The following is a 15253-nucleotide window of genomic DNA, read 5'->3' as shown; positions in this document are numbered from 1 at the left end:
AGAAAAATAATAGTATTAAAATGTTTAATTAATTTTGGCTAAATTTTCAGAAGGAACAGAATTTGATGATTAAGAACAAGAAAAAGATTACGTCATTAATCAAGCACGATGAGTCGCCACCAATTGGTCTTCACCTAAAAATGAAATACCCAAACGAAAGCAGTGGCATTTTTGAGGTCGCTGACCCCAGCAACTGCCATAGCTGCTGTATCCGCTCTGCTTACAGGTTTTGCTTTCTTTTCTTCTTCCTGCAAATCTTCTCATTTCCCAAAAACTTCAGGCCTCCCTGTCCTCTCTTCATCACCAAATCGCTTAGGCCTTACAAGAACCTTCACCAGTCTTCCCGCTGCTCTTCACATGGACTCATGCACATCTGATCACAACCAATCTCAGATTTGCTATCAAATTTCAAATTTTGAGCACTGCCCATTTCTTTTCACATCCAGTCTTGCTCTTCTTTATTACTATTATCTTTACTAAAGTTTGACTTTTTCTATCTTGAATTTGCGGGAAAATGGGTCCTTGCCTGACCTTCTTGTAAATTTATCTTCTTGATTATTTTAATTCAGTTTCAAGCGTATTCTAGTTGTAAATTAAGGTTTTCCTTTTTCCTTGAACATGAATTGGATAGTTATTGTTGATTAATCCTTAAATTTTGTTAACATGCTAAAATTTTGAGTCTTGGTATCAGACAGGGTATATGGTGGATATGAAGTGTGAAGGTTGTTTTAATGCCTTCAAGAGTAAGCTACAAACAGTTAATGGTAAGCAATAGCAACCATTTTGTGCATGATCAATCTTTTAAGGCTTTGAAGCGACGTTTTTAAATTTTCATTTGATATTTATTTTTGCTTTAATTACTGAATTATGGTATGTTTTGTTTTTATATGCAAAGGAGTCAAAAGTGCGGAAGTGGACTTGAGCAATCAAGTGGTGAGAATACTTGGTTCTTTGCCCGTGAAAAACATTGACTGACGCATTGGAGCAGACTGGTCGAAAAGCTAGATTAATAGGACAAGGAGCGCCAGAAGGTTTGTCAATCTAACTTATAATCGCTTTGGGACATTAACCTATTCATTTGATGCTTGCCCTCATTTATGCATTCTGGTAACAGACAGAGAGGAAAGTCATATTTGTTCTTGGTATTTCAGAATTTATGTAGCAGCCAATCCTACCTTTTACTATTTCATTCCAAAAGAAGGAAAGTTTTGGTCATTACTATGACTTAGCCGAGGACACTGAGATGTTCTAAGAAATATTGTGATTGAATAAAATTTATGCTCATATTAGCTTGTTGATGAAGTCCTTGAAATTTTAGAAATGTTTTCTTAATTGCTAATATTAGTGATGTGGTTTACTTAAATGGTACCATCTCCTAAATAAATTGACCAAAGGTTGCTTTGTCTGGTAATCAGTTCATTTAGAGCTTTCATTGAATAAATTATAAGGAAACAAGCAATATTCACTTCCTAGAACCTTAAAGCTTTAAAAGTGGTCTTTATGAAGTACATTTCTGTGCATGCCATTCATAGGATTGAGTAAATTCACCATCTCATGTCAGCAAATAAAACTACAATTTCTCAAATTATTAACCTTGTACGTCCTTTTGCAGACTTTTTAGTTTCTGCTGCTGTTGCTGAGTTCAAAGGTCCAAAATTTTTGGTGCAGTTCGATTGGCTTGAGTATGGAATTGACTAGGACTGAAGCCAGTTTTGGTGGTTTGTCACCTGGAAAACACGGTCTATTAATGAATTCGGTGATCTGACAAGAGGTGCAGCAAGTACTGGGAAAGTGTTTAATCCATCAAATGAAGGAACTGATAAAGAGGTCTTGTTCCATCTTTTGCCATCCCTGGATTTCATATTTTCCTTTTTTTAAATAAATCTTCAAGTCACCTCACATGCACTGCCTTTTCTGTCACTTTTCCTTTTTCTCTCTAGCTCTCCCTCTGTGTGTACGTGTATATGTCAGTGTAATTTCATTTAGCAACCACCAAAGTGCAAGTATGAGACTCAAAGTACCACTTACCTGTTAAAGATAGCACTTACTGGTCGATGGATCCGTCAATGCTATCTAAAGGGCACAATAAAAAAGAAGGGCATTGTGCTGCCTTAACATTATTTTCAAATGGTTTATTTCTGGAGCAAATTTGTGTTTTCATATTTTTTTTTAATTTCCTAATGAATGAAAATATGTTTAAACCCCCCCCCCCCCCCTTGTCCTGCCCGGCACCTTTATTGAGAAAGAGAATATTGTATGTATGTATATATATATAAACTTGTGGAAGATGATTCTATGCTGTAAAAGAGTTGTTGATATTCGCATACAAGTTAATCAATTTTGCCTCTAGAGTTATTGCATATGGACAGCTTGATTGGACCCATTTCAAGTTGTATCTTCCCTTGAATGAGTTTTCCATATATTTGGCATATTTTCCTTTTGTTTGAATAATTATATTTGTTTAATTATATGCCAGCATCTTGTTATCTATTCTTTCACACCAATCACGTTTGTTTATTTCATTCCTTAACCTTGTTTGTGCTTTACAGCCACTTGGCGACCTGCGAACTCTGGATGTGGATAAGAATGGTGAGGCCTTTTACACTGGTGTCAAACACCTGCTCAGAGTTGCTGATCTCATTGGGCGGTCAATAGGTGTATATAAGACTGAAGATAAATCAGATCCAAGTTTGACAGCTGCAGTGATTGCCCGGAGCGCTGGGTTTGGTGAAAACTACAAGAAGATATGTGCATGTGATGGCACCACCGTCTGGGAAGCAAGTGACAAAGATTTTGTTACCAGTATGGTCTCAGTATTTTATCAAAGTATATTTACTTGTAGCTTCCCTTGTTTCCTTGGCATAAGGATTCTTGTTTAGGTTATCTCTTGTTGTCTTTATTTAATTAGTTCTAGGCATGATCTGCAAAACAAAGATGAACTTCAATCTAATAAAACAGGTGAGCTTTATGCTTCAATTACAATGGAAAAAGCTGCTCAAACCATATAGCTAGAGAATTTGGCATTGATGTTTTGGTTGTTGAGGAAACGAACCTGATTGTTAAAGCTCAAATGTTAATATTAGCTGCACCCAATCACTTAAATCTTCTTGCACTAACGCACAACTTTAGTAGTGACTCATAGAGGCTCCAGTAAATAGATATGAGTTTAATTTTTCATACAAAAGATTGTGGAAGATAAATGTAAACGGTTTTCAATATGTCTCAATGACTATGAACTAGAAATATCATTGGATAAATTCAATGTCAATACACAATCTATGCTGCATTGGACAGTTTTACGCATCTTTATACAGGCTAAATAATAACTTGATTTCTAGGACAATAGTTACCCATGATTCCATGATCTCAAAATGAATGATCAAACCAGAAAAAAGGAAGCCTGTAACTAGATGCTGGCAGGTTAAGATTTCTGTGGTAATAATCCTTCTTTCTTAGCCATTTCATAGATAGCAACTGCCATGAGTGTCTTTGCATCAGGTGTCATGCGCCAGAGTTTCTCATAAGGAACGACGCGAACCTTGATCAGCTCACCACGTTCATGAAGACCTGTTTCTTTTCCTTGCAGCTGTGTAATAATGTTTTTATCAACATGCCCTCTGTACAGAAAAAGTCCAATTTCTTCATCACACCCTCCCTAACATGTAAAGACAAGAAATCTTACTACTAAGCTGAATCAAGTCATGATACAAAATGTCCCCAAAAAGGACACAGTATTCTCAAGAAAGGACTACTGGAACCTTTGAGGCTCTGGAATTGTAACGCAAGGATTCTAAGCAAATAGTATACATCATAAATTCACAAGATAATGAAAATTATATGTAGCTAAGAATCCTATTCCAAAGTAATGCTTCTAGGATTTTCAACATGGAATGATTTTCCAAGAAGAGCACTCATGGGTATTGCCGATACTTCTTGGTAGATGTCAACATACCGGAGAAGGAAAAACTTTGAATCCAGTAGATGGCTCAAGGAAGGCTGTGAGGTCAACCATCTCTTCTAGGTTCAAGTGAATACCAATCTCCTCCTCAACCTGTCAGTTTCAACTCATTAAGAGATCATTTGTATAACAAAAGAGGGGTAAAAAAAAGCTAATCCTAGGGAATTTTGAACAAAAAATATCCTGTCAAAAATATTATATTGCCTCAACTGAATGGCAGATGTTGAACATCAGCATATCCGGTACACTAGCATATAACCCTTGACCTCAATAATGGCAAATTTCATCACCTAAAGTGAATCATTTTATGAACTTTATGTTTGGTAAAATGACTAACATACAGATGCCCACAGAAAAAGTACATAAATAAACATTTGAATAATGTGTTTGTGTCTGCGCACATGCTGTGATGAGAGGAGAGAGAGCAGACCTCACGAACTGCAGTGCCAACAAAATCACCCTTGTCATCATCCAACATTCCCGCAGGCAATTCCAGAACAAGCCTCCCAGTAGGGACCCTAACCTTAGAGAAGAATGAAGACTCATTAGGTTTCAATGAAGTAGCAATATTTAAATGTCCACCTTCTGAGTTCAATCTCTGCTCAGTTGCATCATACTTGACAAACTGATTAGAAAACTTTCAATTAAAACATCACCCCACCTGTTCAGTGAGAACAGCATATGTCGTGCCCTCTGACTCCAAAAGAATTAGTACGGCTACAGCGGGTCCTCGTGCAAATACTATACCTGGAACCTAAGCATGTTTTAGTTCATAAGATACTTCAAAATAGCATGAATAAACAGCGTGGAATGCTGAGATAGTTGCAATACATGCTCCATAAAACCTGAATTCAATAATTAATTACAACATCAAGAAGTTACATAAAGAACCATATTTTGTTGTGAATCTGTTTAGAAAGCTATTCATGAAGATGATCAAATACCTTCTTTCCCGTTCCTTTATCAATAATATCAGCTTTGAATTTAAGGAAGCCAATGAGCTTTCCAAACATATCAACTCCCTGTTATCAAAGCAAACAATCAACCTAAAGTTCTATAAACAAAGAAAAACAGAGTTTATTGGATATATCTAACATTTCTAATATTTCAGAGCCCAAATGCTTAGCAAGTTCAAATGTTGCATAAAACCCACCAGACATAGCCTCTTATAATCAATTTAAGTAACAATTCTTATTCTCAATACAACAACGAGAAAAACAAGGAAAACAAAAAGTACCCTTTTTTTTTTCAAAAAGACCCAAATGATTAATGCAAGTTTTACAAAGGGTAGGTACCTGAATAAGGACATGAGTTAAAGTCATGTCTCCATTAGCCAAAATCCCACTTTCACTCTCCAGATTCTTTAACCATTGTCTAAATAAAGATGACCCAATAGCACTCCTGTAAATCCATATTTATGATTGATCAAACAATGGGTACTCAAAAATTTCAAAACATCAAAGAACTAAAATTAGAAAAGAAAAAAAAAAGGCGATTCACCTGAACTCGGAATCGGACAGGCCAGGGGCAGCAACGATTTGGACGGGTTGACCGAGTTGAGTCGGCAAGGAGATGCAGTGAGTTAGGGAAGTTGATGACGTGGCCGACATGTCGGAGCAGAAGGGTTTTGTTCTTGTATGACGGTGCAGAAGTAGAGTGGGAGAGAAGGATCCGACAAGCCGCTTTGGGAGGGTGAGAGTAGATATGAGCAAGGGAGACTGGAGAAAATGAGTCATGTTTTTGCCCAATCTGTGTCAGATGTCTGCACACTTGCGAGGCCCATCTAGGCTTCTACAGTAGTACATGGTTGAAAAAAATTTTCCTTTTTTTTTTTTTTAATTAAAAGATTTAAAATATTATTAATATAAATAATGTAAATTTAATTTTCATTGAAAGTGGATTTAAAATGCTATTCGAACTCATAATAATTAATTAATAATTGAGCCAAATTGCGTATGAGTAAGGGTAACTTTTTAATATATTTATTTATGCATCAAAATTATAAAATACTATTATCATCTTATGGGTAAGAGTAACTCTTAATTTATTTATATTATATATCAAAATTATAAAATATTTATTTTTTTTTTAATATTGAAAGTTCAAGCCCACGAATTGACCAGCACTTGTGCACACTTTGGAACGATGAAGTGATGGAGTTCAACATCTACTTCAGCTTTTCCAGGGAGTGAACTGTGAATACTATAGCTCTAAAGCTCTAGCAAATCTCTGGCCAAAAAGAAAAAAAGCAATAGCAAATCAATCGCAGGTCAAGCTAAGCTTCGTTTTCACGTGACAAGGAGCACGATTTTACTAAGGAACTCATTGACAGATGAATTCTGTACATATTCACCTCATATGCCAATGTTCATCTTATATAGGCAGCCAAAAATAAAAATGAATATGGTGGGAATGGTAAAGGGAGAAGACAAACAGATGAACAGAACAATCAAATCTCTCTCAGGTTATTTTCTTTCATTAAATCCCATATTATGATATCAAAGAGAAGTACAAGGATATCAGCAACACTCAAATTAAGATCATAGCAATATAGAAGTAGAGTTTTGACCATTTGACTGCAAATGTCCACATAAGGAGAACCAAGTCATCAATGGTCCTCGGCAAATGCATTACAAACTACGAACGTTTTATTTCGATTTAAACAGTGTTGTCACACTAGAACAGGGATAGCACGCAAGGGTTCAGCCATGTGAAGTGTGAGGCCAAACTTCTCTTCCATGTTCATATCCTTTGGCGAGATTCCACCTTCAAGTTTCCAATCAAAGGAGTGAATAAGGGAACCTAACATCAAATGCAACATTCTATTTGCCAAAGGCAATCCTGGGCATATTCGTCGTCCTGCACCGAATGGAATGAACCCAAAATCCCTGCCTTTGACATCAATTTCTGATCCTAAGAACCTCTCTGGCATAAAAGCATTTGGGTTCTCCCAAAAGCTTGGATCTCTACCCATAGCCCATGCATTAACCAACACCTGTGCACCCTCCGGGACTGTGAAACCACAAATTTCTGCGTCTGCTCCAGCTCTGCGAGGGAGTAACAGAGGTACAGTCGGGTGCATTCGGAAGGTTTCTTTCATAATTGCTTGCAAGTATGGTAAACGATTTATGTTCGATTCCTCAACTGGATTTCCTTTGCCAATAACTTCCTCTAATTCTTTCTTAGCTTTAAGTAAAACCTGTGGATTATGAAGTAATTCTGCCATTGCCCACTCTAATGTGTTTGATGTTGTATCGGTTCCAGCAACAAATAAAACCTGTCATGTAACATGGTTAAATTAATATTTGTAGTTTCAATTAATGGTACCAAGAGATCTAACAAAGAGAAAATTAGAGGAAGAGAAAAGATTACCAAAAGCAAATGTGTAACATGAGTTTTATTAAGCTCCTCGATATTGCCTTCAATAATGTCAACTAGAGTATCCAAAACATCTTTTGATGCAGTTGAACCCTGTGCTTTTCTTGATTGCAATCGCTCATCAAAGATTTTGCCAAAAAGATCAAGCAACTTGTCAAAAAGGATAGTCATCCTGCGCCTTACACCTTGCGGGTCAATCTTTCTAAGCACAGGGAAATAATCCGCCAAATTAGGCTTCCCTGCGACTTCCATGATATCCCACACCGTTTTCCTGAATTCTTGAGCAATAGGTGAATTTGGATCAACCAAATCCATAGAAAATATAGTGTTTGACAGCAAATTAATTGTAGTATTGAAAGCTGCTTGGCCTATGTTAATTGCTTCACCTGTCTGGCAACCTTTCTGAACATTGGCGATGAGTTCTTGAATTTTCTTGCGACGCAGGAACTGATTGGAATCGAGTTTCTGACTGGTGAAAAGATGCGTATTACATACTTTGCGAAGAGTTCTCCATAGTGGTGAGACGGGTATCCAAGGCAACCCAACTTCATAGTGTTGGCAGGCTCGGGCAGCATCGATAACAGTTCGGTTAGAGAATGTGAGGTCATGCTTTTGCAGGACTTCTTTTGCCATTTTTTCTGAGGAAACAACTACCGTGATTAAGCTGCCTAGTTTCAGACTCATAACAGGACCATGAGTATTTGCGAGCTTAGCCAGAGACTTGTGGGGTTTGTCCCCAAGATCGAACAGATTTCCGAAGATTGGAAACCGCCGCGGTCCAGGTGGGAGCTTGTCCGGACATGCTTTCCTGCCCCTCCTAATTGCATGGAAAGCTTGAACCAGGAACCAGGTCAACAGAAGACAAAACAAGGAACTTGTCAAGAAGTCCATCTCTCTCTCTCACTCTCTCTCTCCCTTCCTCTTCCCAGCAAGGAATCAAAGTAAGATCTCTAATAAAATATCAGAAACCATAGGAATGTGTCGTACAGTTTGCGCACCAAGATGTCAGGTATCAAAGACATATTGTTGTGTTTGATAACCATTTTTGTAACAAAACAAGGAAAATGTTGGGGCCAGCCAACTCAATTGCCACGTTGAACACAAAATTTTAATGAAATCACGTCAATCTATTTTTTTCATTCAAAATGGGATACTTTTATAAATTACTTAATTTCAGTTAAAAAAATTAAAATTTAACTTCTGAAAAGATGAGACAAGATTAACATGTAATTAATTATAAATTATAAAAATAAACCAATGTGATTCCATAAAATTTCAAATGTTGCTGTACAGTTATTTTTTGAGTGCCCCTAACAGTCCTCCGAAAATAATAATAAACAATATGGCACCTAAAAAAGTAGCCATTAGTGTCCTGAAAAAACAATTTTATTTTTATTTTAAAAATAATAACGAAAATAGTGTCATCATTTCAGAGAATGAAACATCAATGATTTAAAAATAGTGATCTCTCATCTCAACCAGGACTTTCTCTAAGTTTCCAATCCTTGCCTTTGGTAAGTAAACTGAAGAAATAGTTGCCTTATAGCATTTTACCTCCGTATATTTTTGTCTATAATATTTTTACCTGCACAACAAGGGTCCCACTTAGGGCACAAAATAAAATTATAAATTGTTAATAATAATTTTGAATTTTCAGATTAAAGATAAAATCAAAAACTTTGTTAAAGTGAAGTTTGCATTTATTAATAATTACGGTAGGAGATACATTCAACTCATTAGAGAAAAAAGTCATCAAATAATTATTGAAAAAAAGAAAAGCGTGTAGACATGGGAATATATCTTATCAATCATTATGATTTTTAAATTCATTCTCAAATTTTTTATTTCTAAATTTTTATCCAAGTGAAACTATCAAGACCCAAAAAGAATTTAATAATATTTTAATAATATTTTTTAATTTTAGCAAATAAAGAATACGGTCAAAATATCAATAGTGATAGACTTGGCTCTTAAAATAAGAATAAAATTACATCTATTTGTTTTTTTAAAGCGTGAACTAGTCATTAGTAACCTTTCTTCTTTCTCTTTTGTTCTTCTTTGAGTTAATGTTTGCGAGAGTTTTTTTTTTTTTTTAAGTATAAGGCATCTTAATAAGAGCACTAGGAAGAAACTTCTTTCAATGACTCCAAAAATCGATGTGAATTCATTAATTTTCTTACAAAGCAACGATGTTTCATTTTATATGGTTAAATTGTCTCAAAAAATAAAAATATTCACAACTATCCCTTTGTTTTGGTTTCATTTGGTTAATGGAATCCTTGCACATTGAACTCAATTTTTGAAAAGGTAAAACCTTTCAAAATACTTTTTGATAATGATTTTTACGTTTGTTTTATAGGAGATATTGATCAAGGCATTCCCAAATTTAGATATGTACCCAACATCTCTTTCCGTTTATTTGATGGTCAATGATTTTTTTAACATATAATAAGTTTGTATGTAGTATCAAAATGAAAAGCTTCCTTTATTTGCTATATCATTTTGTTTCATTTTAATGTGCAATAGCAATAATCACTTAATGTTTTCTATGTTTGCAAGTAGTTCTTGTTGTTAACAATAAAGCAAAAAATTAAAAATAAAAAAGACTCTAACTCTGACTCTTTATTCAATTATCTTTGCTTAAAAACCTTCATTATAAAATCTTTTGCAGTCACCTTAGTTTGTATTTTTTAAGTTTAAATTGTGCAGAGATAAAAGATAAAGTTGAAAGGTATGGGACATGAGAAAATCATTTTGAATATTAAAAGTAGAATGATTGAACTTGAAAAAAAAAAAAGGGTAAATAAACATTTTAGGATTATGATAGTAGGTACTTACAACATTTTCAACGAGATTTTGATCAGTTGCAATGAGATTCTAATTTATAGGATAAATCTTTTAAAAAACAATGGTAGAAAAGTATGTTGAGATTTTTGGTAGATTTAAGGTTGAGATTAGAAAGGATTTATATGTTTTATGTTTGGGTTGAAAGGTTTTATTTTCTTTTTTGGCTTAATTTGTTTCTAATAGATTATGTTTTTCTAGATCTTTGCTCTTATATTGTAAGTCTTGATCTAGCGACTCTTTTATGAATAAAAATCATATTTTAGGTAAAAAAAAAATTTCTTTATGACTTTGATGATATCTAGGTTTTGGAAATTTTGAATATAAATAATTTGACCTATTTTACTTAGCAAGATATTATATGAATTTTTTAATTAAGATTTATATTTTTGATTTTATTTACTTATCAAAATTATTTGTGTTTTCTTAAACTATTTTTTAAATACATTATTTGTGTAGTGGGTCAATCCCAATATAACTTTTTTCTTTTTCTGTCTTAATTATTATGTGCTTTCTTTTTATTCACCTCATGGAAAAGATTCTTACTTGTAGAGAGATTTTCTTTCTTTTGTCTGCGCTTGCAATTTATACAATTTCAGTCTGCTATTTTTTTTTTTTTTTGAGAAAATAAACGAAGTGAAGCCAAGTTCACAAAATTATAATCTTATCACAGTTTTGCTCTGAAAATTTCTATGCTTTATAATATCCATTTTCAGGTAGATCCTATCTTTTCGCTTTTAAAATGAAAGATGAGAACCTAACACGTTGAAACTTGAAAATTTTTTTGTTATTATTAAAATCTCCATGCCCAATATTTATGAGTAGTCGACCTCGCTGGCTAAACACCAAACATTTTCCTTTATTTTCACGATAGAACGTGGATCTTCATGGGCCTAGGCCATTTTTTGATTGAACTAAAAAATTTAAAAAAAAAAATGATCTTCGGCAAATAATCGGTCGTTGACCTGATTGAAGTTGTATGCAAATGCGTCCTGTGACATGATTTCGCGTAGAGAATTTGAGATCCTACACAAAGGCAAATAATAAGTGCTGCAGCCTCTGCAAATGCTCTTCATTTCTAAGGTACCATTGGTACCCAGGAGATTACAGAATCCAAGTAAGATCTCTAATAAAAAAATCAGAAACCATGTCAATATGCTGTACAGTTTGCACACCAAGATGTCAGGCATCAAATACATATTGTTGTGTTTGATAACCACTTAAGTTTTGAAATAAAATAAGGAAAATGTTAGGGGCAGCCAACTCAATAGCCACGTTTAACACTCAAAATTTTAATGAAATCACGTTAATCTTTTTTTTTTTTTCATTCAAAATGGGATACTTACTTTTATAAATGACCTAATTTCAGTTAAAAAAATAAAATTTAACTTCTGAAAAGATGAGACAATATTAACATGTAATTAATTATAAATTATAAAAATAAACTAATGTGATTCCATAAAATTTCAAATGTTGTTAGACCGTTATTTTTTGAGCATCCCCAACATTCCTCCCAAAATAATAATAAACAATATGGGACTTAAAAAAGTAGCCAGTAATGTCCTGAAAAAACAGCTGCCTTATAGTATCTTACCTCGTATATTTTTACCTACAATAGTTTTTCATGAGCGACATGGGTCCCACTTAGGACCAAAAAAATTTATAGATTTATTAATAATAATTTTGAATTTTTGAAAGATAACATCAAACACTTTCTTCTAAAGGCTGCATTCCTTAGTCATTATTGTGGGAGGTACAAGCAGAGAAAAATGCTATCAGATAATTAATGAAAAAAAGAAAAGTATGCAGGTAGCCTGTAGCCGCGTGAATATGTCTTGTCAATTATTATGATTTTTAAATTCATTCTCGAATTTTTTATTTTTAAGATTTTATTAAAGTGAAACTGTCCATTTTTTAAAAGATTAAACTTTTTAAAATATTTTTTGGTAATGATTTCTTCATTTGTTTTGCAAGAGATACTGACTGAGCCATGCCCAATTCCAGATATATATCCAAAACCTCTTTTTGTTTATTTGATAATCAATGATTTTTTTTAATATATAGCGAATTTGTATGTGGTATCAAAATGAAGGGCTTGCCCTATTTACTATATCATTTTCTTTCATTTTAGTGTGCAATAATAAACTTTTTAGGATTATGATGGTAGGTACTTACAACATTTACGATGAGATTTTGACTAGTCATAATGAGATTCTAATTTATAAGACAAGTTTTTTAAAAAACAATGAGGGAAATTATATTGAGATTTTTTTTATAGATTTAGGGTTGAAATTAGAAAGGTTAGTTTAAGAGAAGTAAAATTTTTAGCAGATTTTTTGACTAGTTTAGGTGTTAACAAGATTTTATATGTTTTATGTTGGGTTGAAAGATTTTATTTCTTTTTTCGGTTGAATTTGTTTTTAATAGATTATGTTTTTTTAGAGTTTTGCTCTTATATTGCAAGTCTTGATTCAGTGAGTTTTTTATGAATAAAAATTTTATTTTAGGTAATTTTTTTTTTTGACTTTGATAATATCTAGGCTACGAAGAATTTGAATATAAATAATTTAACTTATTTTACTTAACAAGATATTATATAAATTTTTTAATTAAGATTTATATTTTTTGTTTTTAGTTATTTACCAAAATTATTAATGTTTCCTTAAACTATTTTATAAATATATTATTTGGGTAGTGGGTCAATCCCAAGATAACTCTTTTCTTTTTCTGCCTTATTATTATGTGCTTTTTTTTTTTGTTCACCTCATGGAAAAGAATCTTACTTGTGGAGAGATTTTCTTTCTTTTGTCTATGCATGCAATTTATTTCAGTCTGCTATTCTTTTTTCATTTTAGAGAAAATAAACAAAGTCAAGTGAGCAGATGAATAAAGCCCTTGCCAAATTTATAATCTTATCCACAGTTTTGCTCTGAAAATTTCTATGCTCTATAATATTCATTTCCTGGCAGATCCTATCTTTTCGCTTTTAAAATAAAGGATAAGAACCTAAGACGTTAAAAAAGTTTTTTATTAATAAATAATTAATTTAATCTATTAAAATTATTTTTTTTGATAAAAAAATTTTAAATTTAAATTTTATTAATGATTATTTATTAAGATTATTTTAAATATACTATCTATAATTATTTATCTTAAGCTGTCAGATATTATATATTTTACTTAATTTAAAAAATTGATCAATCTGTTTATTTCGGATTTAAAAAAAAAAAAAACTTGAAATTTTTTTTTTATTATTAAAATCTCCATGCCCAATTTTAAAGAGTAGTCAACCTCGCTGGCTAAACAACATACATTTTCTTTGATTTTCATGATTGAACGTGGATCTTCGTGGGCCTAGGCCATTTTTTTATTGAACTAAAAGATTAAAAAAAAAATTGACCTTCGGCCAATAATTGGTTCTTGACCTGATTGTAGTTGCATCAGTTTTCTGCAGCAAACGGGTCCCGTGGCATGGTTTCGCGTAGAGAACTTGAGATCCTACACAAAGGCAAATAATCAGTGCTGCAATCTCTGCAAATGCTCTTTATTTTTAAGGTGCCATTGCTACCCAGAAGATTACAGAGACTTTTAATCTAACCTTTACTCACATTGCTGAGAATCAAGCTCTTACCTCAATATTAACCACTCAATCACGTTTGTCAAGAAAGTTAATCATCTTCCGGAAATGAACTATCCATGAGTGCATATTTGAGTCCATTTCCAGTACAGCAAGCAACATGATTTCCAAATGGCAGAATCTGTTGGTTCTTTTAAAGAAGTGAGTGAATAGGCATGCATTCCTATTGCTAGATCCACCAAACAAGAATCATAAAGAAGTGAGTGAATAGGAATGCCCATGTAAGATACCACGTTCAGCAGATGTTTACTGTTAAAGCAGCACATCATCATAAGAATCAGAAGAAAAACTGAATGTCACCGTAAAAAACTAAAAGAAAAGCTTTTGGATCTTCCACTTGACTAAATAAAATAATGTTTTATTTCCAGTCTCAATTGTCATGTTGATGTCTGATAAATTCCTTAGAATTAGCTTTAAAAGAAACGACCTCACAGAGCAACGGTGTCGTGGTGTAGTTGGTTATCACGTCAGTCTAACACACTGAAGGTCTCCGGTTCGAGTCCGGGCGACGCCAATTTTCTATTTTAAGTCGTATATTAATAGTTGTAAGTTAGTATTAACACAATCACCTGCTTTTGTCGAGTTTTGACCTTCGGTGATGCCTGATGTCTGACTGGGATTTACATAGCAAATTGAAAATAATGACCACTGATCAAACCAAAGAAATAGCCAGCTGCCACGGGTACAACGAGTTTTTTCCCAAACAAGGGAATTTTGTAATCTTATTTCCTTGCATGGGGTGTTTTTAAACTTTATTCCCAAAAGCTTATAGTGATGTACAACTAAATTCCACGAGTAAAAGAATTTCACGTCACTCTTCTTCCTCCAATCCACTCTTTTTCTACTTCTGTGAAGTCCAATCTGCGACTATTTTCATATCTTTTTCGTTGTTTTCTTTTCCCAACAAAAATGACATTGGTTAAGAATAAATTAGTAGTTTCCATAAACTAAATATTGAGAAAGTCAAGTGAAAAAGTAAAATCAAAAGTGCATGTCTCGACTCAGAAATCCATGTTTGTTTATTTTGCGGATCTTCTATGGTAAAACAGATCTCAAAACCTATTAGCACAAAAGGATCCAAATTGCATAATGAACGCAATGCTTGCTTGAACCATAAAAAACTACATCTCTTTAAAGCTTAAAAACTCACTTCTCTTTAATTGATGCCAAAATTGTCGCGGGGCTGATGACAGGATGTTCTTTCCTCCTTCAGAATGTTTTTTATTAAGAGTAAGAGATTGGACAGCTATGGCGAGAGGATGATAGATTTGGGTTGAAGTCTTGGTGGGCCAAAATGCAGGACTTAAACTTAGACATGGGTTCAATCATCTTTCATTTTTAACCTCCTTTCTCTTTGGTTAAATTGTCTTTGGCTCTCTTACCATTCCGTGACTTAGCTTGGATGAGAACGTGTAGGGAAAAGGAGGAAAGAAAGA

At 33.4% G+C, this 15253-nt stretch overlaps 2 protein-coding genes, 1 non-coding gene and 1 pseudogene across 4 annotated transcripts; 2 read left to right on the top strand and 2 right to left on the bottom strand.

Moving 5' to 3' along the window:
* Positions 1–144: 144 nt before the first annotated feature.
* LOC111305882 (copper chaperone for superoxide dismutase, chloroplastic/cytosolic-like) lies at positions 145–3103 on the top strand (annotated as a pseudogene). The gene is made up of 6 exons (XR_016344867.1): positions 145–386; positions 489–537; positions 692–764; positions 896–1031; positions 1613–1827; positions 2550–3103. The product of XR_016344867.1 is annotated as a copper chaperone for superoxide dismutase, chloroplastic/cytosolic-like (transcript).
* A 99-nt stretch (positions 3104–3202) lies between these two features.
* NUDX14 (nudix hydrolase homolog 14) lies at positions 3203–5748 on the bottom strand. The gene is made up of 7 exons (XM_022903737.2): positions 5459–5748; positions 5254–5359; positions 4903–4980; positions 4620–4712; positions 4389–4481; positions 3953–4051; positions 3203–3655 (listed from the first exon to the last, which is right to left on the bottom strand). Exons 1-7 carry the CDS (start codon positions 5692–5694, stop codon positions 3422–3424), a joined length of 939 nt encoding a protein of 312 aa, XP_022759472.2. The 5' UTR covers positions 5695–5748; the 3' UTR covers positions 3203–3421.
* A 647-nt stretch (positions 5749–6395) lies between these two features.
* Positions 6396–8358, bottom strand: LOC111315480 (geraniol 8-hydroxylase-like). The gene is made up of 2 exons (XM_022917214.2): positions 7331–8358; positions 6396–7235 (listed from the first exon to the last, which is right to left on the bottom strand). The coding sequence occupies exons 1-2, from the start codon at positions 8225–8227 to the stop codon at positions 6630–6632; spliced, it is 1503 nt and encodes a 500-aa protein (XP_022772949.2). The 5' UTR covers positions 8228–8358; the 3' UTR covers positions 6396–6629.
* A 5899-nt stretch (positions 8359–14257) lies between these two features.
* TRNAV-AAC (transfer RNA valine (anticodon AAC)) lies at positions 14258–14331 on the top strand. The gene has a single exon. It is a non-coding gene; the product is annotated as a tRNA-Val (tRNA).
* Positions 14332–15253: the final 922 nt, after the last annotated feature.

Source organism: Durio zibethinus, chromosome 9, assembly GCF_047325235.1.
Source record: "Durio zibethinus cultivar Kanyao isolate XHJ-2024 chromosome 9, ASM4732523v1, whole genome shotgun sequence".
Taxonomy (NCBI): domain Eukaryota; kingdom Viridiplantae; phylum Streptophyta; class Magnoliopsida; order Malvales; family Malvaceae; genus Durio; species Durio zibethinus.
This window is presented reverse-complemented; position numbering and strand designations above follow the sequence as displayed.

What these genes read in the sequence shown, in the direction of transcription:
- NUDX14 (XM_022903737.2), bottom strand. Translation starts at nt 5,694, where the DNA reads ATGACTCATTTTCTCCAGTCTCCCTTGCTCATATCTACTCTCACCCTC. An exon ending in CTGTCCGATTCCGAGTTCAG is followed by an intron (nt 5,360 to 5,458) that starts GTGAATCGCCTT and finishes ATGGATTTACAG; the next exon opens with GAGTGCTATTGGGTCATCTT. An exon ending in TTGGCACTGCAGTTCGTGAG is followed by an intron (nt 4,052 to 4,388) that starts GTCTGCTCTCTC and finishes TGAAACTGACAG; the next exon opens with GTTGAGGAGGAGATTGGTAT.
- LOC111315480 (XM_022917214.2), bottom strand. Translation starts at nt 8,227, where the DNA reads ATGGACTTCTTGACAAGTTCCTTGTTTTGTCTTCTGTTGACCTGGTTC. An exon ending in ATGTTACACATTTGCTTTTG is followed by an intron (nt 7,236 to 7,330) that starts GTAATCTTTTCT and finishes GTTACATGACAG; the next exon opens with GTTTTATTTGTTGCTGGAAC.